The following is an 8,044-nucleotide window of genomic DNA, read 5'->3' on the forward strand; positions in this document are numbered from 1 at the left end:
TTGATTCTAATTATTGCTTTTATTGTCTAGTTCATTTAAATTAACCAGAATATTTTATCCTTCTAGAGGCTAGGTTTAAGGGGTTGGGAATTATGGGAAAGAAGGAGGGCAGATTCTGAGTTGCATCTCATAACTTTATTCTGCTTTTAGAAGTTTGTAGCTTAATTCAGATCACTCTCTATATCATTTAAATCCTCCATTAATCACTAGTGAAGAAGCAGTACATGAAAGAGCAAATTAGGAGAAAAGTATCCTCCAGAACACACTTCTTTACCTTCTGTACTCAAAGTTGTCCTCAACCCATTCCAGAACATTAGACAAGATGTTAGTGGAGATATGACTTATGGTATTCCAGAGAATTGTATTCTAGAAATCTGTGTAAACCAAGTCCCTTAGCCCTACCATGTCCTTAAATTGCATAAATTTGTTTGCATTATTGGCTAAAAAAATCCTCCAAGATAAATCCACAAGAAAGAGTTAGAGATCCTTAGAAGGGGGAAAGGATCTTAAAGCTATTGCTTATCTTCATTATATAGATAAGTTCCTTACACCCAGGGAAGAATAATTGTAGCTACCATTTATTGGGCATCTATGTGCTTTACATAAATTCTCATTCAATCTATATGCTAACTGGTGATGCTGGACTTACCATTCGCATAGTACATATTAGAAAATCAGGACTGAGAAAGTCTTAAGTAAATTTCTCAAAGTTGTACAGCCAGTAAATGAGAGAGCTAAAATTTGACTGCAAGTCAAACTTCCAAGTGACAGTCTTCTTGATATTCATTGCTGCTTGTGTAAGATCACATGGAAACCTAGTAGCAAAGCCAGGATTAGGACCATGATCTTGACTCCCTGTCCCGTAATCTTTCCACTGTCTCATGCTCTCTCAAAGTTTAAAGCCTACCTAGGAAAAATTCCACATGCCCCTGTTCATATGTTTAATATCTCACAATTAAGGGAGCTCAAAATCATGTTTAATAAAGGCTCATCCCCCTCTCCTCTTCTTCGATCCTCAGTGTCATCTAATCTTTTCTGTTTGTTTGTTTTTTTAAGATTTATTTATTTATGCATACAAGAACTGGGATGTAAGCCAGAGGTGGGGGTGGTGAGAGGATTCACCAGAGAAAGTGGGAAGCAGAATAGGCAGATCAACTGAAATACACTGCTGAGGGGAGCAGTGGGCAAGGCAGGAGAGGTCTGCTGCACCATGTGGGTTGCTCCTGCAGTGGTTGGTGATGGCTTGATAGTGATATCATTAACCCCTGTGCTGCCAGGGAAGCCCTGTTTTTGGTTTTTTTGGGTTTTTTTTGGTTTTTAAAGATTTATTTATTTATTTATACAAGCACTGGGTACAGTTAGAAGTGCGGAAGGGTGAGAGAATTTACCAGAGCCAGAGCAGGGAGCAGAACAGGCAGAAGGACTGAAGTACACTGCTGAGCAGTGGGCGGCAGGAAAGGTCTGCACGCCATGTGGGACCCTCGCCGGCGGCCGGGGATCGAACCGGCGCTAGAGAGGCTGTGGGCAGCTTCGCAGCCCAGAGCTCAACCGCTGCGCCACCAGGGGAGAACCGGGGGTTTTTTGGTAATATACAATCACCCTTGGTTTTAGATTTCTTAATCAATGGTAGATTTTTTTTTGTTTTACTTCGCCATTCAACTTTATAGGAAAAATATCAGAAATCCAATGGAAAACTGGGCAAAGGCATAAAATAGTAGTTTCCACAAAGGAAACAGAAAGGAACATACCAACACATAGAATAAATAGATGGCCTAACTAGTGATTAAATAAATCACTAGTTTTTTCCCTTGACTTAATGACTCCCAGTGTTGGTAAGACTGTGGTAAAGTTTTAAATTTCTCTGCTGATAGTGGTGTAAATTGGGGCAAACTTTGCAAAGTACTGTGGCATATATATCAGGAAACATTAAGAACAGTCACAACCTCCAACCCCATACTTTTGTTCCTGGATATTATCCAAAGAAGCAACTGAACAGGGGAAACAAACCAAGATGCAAAAAACTTATTCATTACAGTCTTATGTATAATTTTCCAAATTGTAAAGTAAAAATAAAATAACATATTCAACTAGAAAACCAATTGGACATATGTTGTTATATTGACTCTGCTGTACTATATAACCAGTTAAAATGATAATTCATAGAAGTAGGTAGTAATATGGAAATATTTATGACATGACCTAAAAGAAAGTGGGATAACAAACTGCATATTATAATGCAATATACCTGTGAAGATGCATTATGTATATGAGCAAAACTGCGAATAGTATGCAAAAATATTCTCTTCTCATTTAGGAGGATTATGGGTGTAAGGGGCAGGACAGGGCACAAGGCAGGTTTTCTGATCCCATGCAGATCGGGTAAAGGAGGAGTCAGAGTCCTCAGTAGTTTTGCAGGTTTTTTATTTGGGGTTCACCAGGCATATGGCAGGCAGGGGTGCTGGCTGGGGGGCTGGGAGGCTGGCAGGCCTCCCAGCCCCCAGCAAGTCCTCACTCTATCTGGGCTCTCTAGCGTTCGTTCTGCTGCTTCTCGGCTTCGGCTTCGGCTTCGGCTGCGGCGGCTGCTGCTGCTGCTGCTGGTGCTGGTGCTGCTGGCGTCCCCCCCGTGACGCCGCCCTTAAAAGCACAGTCTTAGCTCAGCTGAATCCCATCTACCTATGCCCACACCCTATTCCAGGTGCCCACCATCAGGCATGCATTCAGGACAAGGATCCATCATCTATCCTGATGGCGGAAGGGCAGAAAAGCCTGATATTTTCTTTACCCTACAATGGGTAATTCCCCTCCCTTTTTTTTTTCAGTTTTCTTTAATATTGATGTTACATTGTCTTTATTGTTTAAAAGAATGAGGCAAGACAAAGGTACAAGGAGTCTGCTGAGAGTTAAAAGATCTGACTTTTTTCCCCCAATGTAAGACATGTCTTTTTTCTTCATAAACCTAAATTCCTCAATCTGTACAATGGGTTAGCACTAATTTCCTTTACCCCAGATTGACAGAATGTTTACTTTATAAAGCTTTTAACTCTATGAATACAGGGTTCCTATGCATGCCATCCTGGGAGAAGGAGAGAAGGGAGAGAGAGGAAGAGATAAATAGGCACTAATTAATTTTAAAAGGAAGGTCATCTGCTTTAATCGGAAATGCATATGTGCCGTGCCCCTAGTCAGAGTTTTAAGCGCAGTCCATGTTAGTTAGCAACTTTATTTTAAAGTACTGTGTGATCTGCTAAGCTTTGAAGATATGAAACCTGTATGCATGCAGATGAGCTGAAATGACCGCGTAGTCACAGGCAGGGCGCACTCTGCATAATTAAATGCACTGAGCAACAACTCCAGATGATGGAGATGGACGATGATGTGTAAGAAAGAGTAGTGCGAGAACCACATGACAAGAGCAACTACGAGACATTTTGAAATGATGGTTTAATTTCCAAGCTTTCTTTTTAACTTGTGCTTTCTCTTTTAGCCTTTACAGGCAAATAAAAGAGATTTGATTATCTTGTTTCCTATGAAAGGTTACTAAGCTTCTCGATTCCATTAAGTCACTTTCTGCACTCCAGTGCACCGAGACTTTGAGACTTCACCAGGTTATCAGCCCAGGAAGAGTAAATGGAGACACCAGGATCAGATTTCTAAAGGAAGGAAAGTTAAAGCAAAGTTTGAAAGGGGTGACAGCCAACAGCCATGAGCGTAGGAACTCAATTAGACAGAAAGATAACTATCTCATTATCTCATTCAGAAATGATCTAAATACATAAGAATCTAAAAGTTTTAAATAAACTTGTCCTACTGAATGTCTAGATGACTGAATTTCCCTTCTCAAAAAATTTTTAAACACCCACTTTCATATTTATTTATTCTAAGCACAAAGCAGCTGCAATAATTATGCTGTCAGATTCAGTAAGCTAATGAGGAGTCAGCCCAAGGAAGGTTTTGCATTTGTGAGATTGCTGCAGGAGAGCTGCTCTCCTGCTTTTATCATGCTTTCTCTTGCTTTCTTGCCTTTTTTTTTTCCTGTTTACTTTTTCCTTTTCTATGAGTTGGGAAGGAGAGTCAGGCAGTCCATAGCCAACTTGGAGACCTTGGTTAGAGTTGTTTTCCCAGCACTGTTCTGCCAGATAATGTCTCTCTCTACATCCCTCTCATACCTTCTCCCTCTCCTGCCCCCCTTTTCATTCCCTGTCTTTCTTCTCCTTCTCCTCTTTTTCTCCTTTCTCTCTCTCTCCCTCCCTCCCTGCTGGAGGAGCAAGCAAACCTGGAGGAGATCCCAGCCCTTCAAGTCACTGTCCCCAAGGCAAGAGGACACTTCTCCCCAAGGGAAGTTCCCAAAATGGTTTGGTCTTGAGCTGAGTTGAGAGTAATCTGTAATTTATGTACTGTTTGTTTTAGCTATTTGACTCTTCTAACTATGGCATGAGCTAGCAGAAAGTTGAATACAGAATTCCATGTAATAATGTACCTGTGAAATGGGTCATGCTTAGCAACAAAATGTGGTGCCTCTCCTTCCCAGCCTAACAGGTGAGTAGCTCCAAACTCCAGGAGCCAGGGCTGCAGATTACGGCATCTCAGACAGAAGTCTAGGTCACATAGGCGGGGCAACATTGTAGGTCTGTTTCTTCTCTCTGGGAATGAGCAGCTTCAAGCAAACAGTATCATTAAGGCATTTTATGCTTCCACCCAAAGCTAGAAGGTTCATTTTTTTTTTTGTTTAATTGTGCAATAAGCAAATTGTGAGTCTTGGGGAAGCACTGCCCACCTGGAAGGCTGTCCTGAGTGGGTTTTGTGGGTGTGCTTTAGGGCAGTGTGGTTGCTGCCTCTTGCTTGTCTTTCTCACATGGTATCTATGCTGATCCTTGTAACAATGGCTACTAGTTATTAAACAACACAAGATGTTTTGCATACATTATCTCCTTTAAATTTATAGCAATCTCTCTGGAAGTTTTAATCATCCCCATATTGTAGATGAGCTCCTTCAGTATAACTTTTGGAGTCTTGGCCATGATTTCAGCATAGTGAGCACCCCAGAATAACACTTGCTTAACAAATGCAAGCATTCATCTAAATGCAAACTGCCAGCATGCTGAACTAACCAAACACATGAGTCAAAGGGTAAAGATAATTATCTATTTCAAAATCTCCTTTTTCATTAACAAAAGTTATACCTTAGCATCTATTTTAAATAGATTGCCTAATGTAGCTAAAAGCATTTGCATCTTTCCGAAACATACCCTAGCCCAGCATGAGACTTGTTCCCTGTCATCAGGACTAAAGCCCAGACTCCTTGCCTTGACAATCTCTCCCTTCACCATCTGGGTACAATGCATGTTTCCAACTTTATCTTTTAAAGTTGTCTTGCTCCAACCATCCAAGATTACTTCTCCATCTCCCCAGCACTCTCCACCATGCCTTCACTGCTGTCGACACTTCTGCCTGAAGTATGCTCCCTTGGAAGTCCTTGACTATTGAGAGCAGAGTCATCCTTCAAGCCTCAGTAGGCACTTGTCTATGCTGTCCCTGCGCTTATAGTCATAGGAAGGGGGAGGAGGGCTTTCATAACTCTGCTTGTGTCTCACTTGTGGCCCTCATTTGCTAGTGTATGTGTATCCCCCGGTTCTATACCTATTTTTGCCATCTTCACCACCTAGCATAATGCCTTACCCAGGTGAAACATACTGGTAAGTATACATTGACTTGAATTGAAAAGGAGGCATTTGGCAACTCTTAGTTCATTCAGTGCAGTGAGTTATCCATGAGTCAGTAAAAAATCATTGGTAGATAAATCAGATGAATCTGGCTAATGCTTTCGCTTTTCTTTTGGTAGCAAATTATAATAGTCATTTTAAAAAATACACTGTGAAGGAGAGCAGTGAATAATACGTTGGTTTTTTTCTTTTCTTTTCTTTTCTTCCCTACAGAGGAATCTTTGTTTACAGTTTCAGGAGTGAGTCTAAAGCCAGAAATGTGTGACCTCTTGGCCTCCTACCAGAAGGGTCACCATCCAGCCCCAGTGAGCAAATGCTGGTGAAAAGAAAGGGTGAGATCACCAAGATCCTTCCAGGTGAGTGATCCCAACAGCGAGGCTACTGTGAACAGGACTGAAAAGTGATAGCAGCCAGGTGGTAAGGGTGGTTCCTGAACTCAAGGGCATCTCTGTTCTGTGTCCGGTTCTTCCTTCCCACTCTAGGGACAGGCAGCCCAGCCTCTCAGGCTGTGAAAGGACAGCTGAATGCACATCGCCAGTCTCTCCCACTCCCCTGAGAAGTGGTAATGCTCCTGACGCAGAACTTACAGGTCACGGCGAGGCCTGTGGCTGACCATGTGGAATAAAGGACTACATCTGGCATCTTGAGTTTCTTAACTTAGCGTTTCTCTCTGTAAGCTCATAGGACAAAATCAGAGATCAGGGTGACCAGCCATCCCAAATGCAGGCTGAGCAAATCCTAAGATGTGGAACATTTGGTAATAAAATTGGCACAGTCCCATGTAAACCAGGATGTTGGGTCACCTTAGTGGTGCAAAGGACCCCTTCATCTGCCCCCTGGTGCCAGAAAAGAGCTGGTTCAGAGCCTGGCCCAGGAGATCGTTTTAAAGGCCCATGAGAATGCAGTTATCACAACTACGGGCTTCCTCCTGCACAGTTGGTTACAGGGAGTCCTCTCTTTTTCAGGGTGAGTACTGGGGACCATAGGAGCCTGCTTGGAGAGTCACGAGTGATCCACAAATGTCACAGACACAGCTGCTCACAGGAGTCATCTTAATCAGCTGAGGGCAGCCCAGCCTTCCAAGGTAATCTTGAGAAGGAGGCTGAGGAGGATTCCCCAAGGCTACCATACCTTAAAAGGAGTTCTGCTGGTAGGCGGGACATAGTGACAACTCCAAAAGCTACTGTAGTTTGGACACACCCAGATGTCACAAAAAACACTTCCCATACAGGGCCTTCTGTATTGAGCAGAGGGCACAATAATTTAGAGAGTGAAATCAAGGTGGAACCTGGTCACAGAATCAGCCAACCTATGACCCTGGCTATACCTGGCTATATCTAAAGCACAAGCATTAGACTGATTTGGTAATCCATTTTGTAACCACAGCTTGCCTGTGCTTCCCATCAGAACTTTCGGAGCCTAGATAGCAACCACCAGCACACTACCCCCCCACCCCCACCCCCACCATGTCATTCAGAGGGCAGGATTCAGCTCTTTGCTGCTTTTTCTTGGATCTCTCTCTTTTTGGCTATTGATATTTAAAGGCAACAGGCAAGGAAGGGCTGGCAGGTAGGCCATTGTAGAGGCCAGGACAGGACCACAGTGCAGGTTTTCTGATCCCATGCAGACCGGGTGAAGGAGGAGTCAGAGTCCTCAGTGGTTTTTGCAGGTCTTTTATTGGGATTTACCCGGTACACAGCAGGCAAGGGTGCTGGGGGGCCGGGAGGCTGGCAGGCCGAGGTGAATCCCATCTACATAGGCCCAGACCCTACTCCAGGTGCCCGCCATCAGGCATGGATTCAGGACCGTAGGGTCCGTCATCCATCCTAATGGTGGGAGGGCAGAAAAGCCTGACATTTTTTCCTTACCCTACAGCCATGCAGGGGATCTGGGAGACACCAGGCTTGGGGGGCCGGGAGGCTGGGAAGACAACTAAGCCTTTGTCTGGGCTCACGCTCTGGTGTCTCTTGCACAGGCACCCTCTGGTGGTCTTGCCTCTCCTGTAGTCATGCTACTTGTCCTCTCACTGCCGCTGATGCTGCTGCTTTTATCCCCGGCTCTAGGCTGTGTGCATACATACACACGTGTGCACACTCACACTCCAGTTCTCCACAATCAGGCACGTGTGCCCCGTACCTACACCCCAAGCACCTTCTGCATTAACACCATTAAGGCTGCAGGTGATAGCCACAGAGGCTAATGGCATAAAATACCTGATTAATTCATTTGCCTTACACATATATACATCAAAGTGTCCTTCTGGATATTCTAAGGACATTGTATTTAGAAATTTGGCAAGATAAGGGAAGTTTAGAATTATAATT

General features: G+C 43.6%; 1 protein-coding gene across 1 annotated transcript in view; it reads left to right on the forward strand.

The window, feature by feature from the left end:
• The window catches only part of CDK15 (cyclin dependent kinase 15), a 76,799-nt gene extending 70,038 nt beyond the window's left edge, over positions 1 to 6,761 (forward strand). The window contains exons 13-14 of the mRNA XM_037523847.1: positions 5,934 to 6,076; positions 6,686 to 6,761. Of these exons, the coding sequence (XP_037379744.1) occupies positions 5,934 to 6,043 (110 nt within the window). The 3' untranslated portion in view covers positions 6,044 to 6,076; positions 6,686 to 6,761. The remainder of the gene's footprint in view (positions 1 to 5,933; positions 6,077 to 6,685) is intronic.
• The last annotated feature ends 1,283 nt before the right edge of the window (positions 6,762 to 8,044 follow it).

Source organism: Talpa occidentalis, unplaced genomic scaffold (genome assembly GCF_014898055.3).
Source record: "Talpa occidentalis isolate TD23 unplaced genomic scaffold, MPIMG_talOcc4v2.1 talOcc4.3, whole genome shotgun sequence".
Taxonomy (NCBI): Eukaryota; Metazoa; Chordata; class Mammalia; order Eulipotyphla; family Talpidae; genus Talpa; species Talpa occidentalis.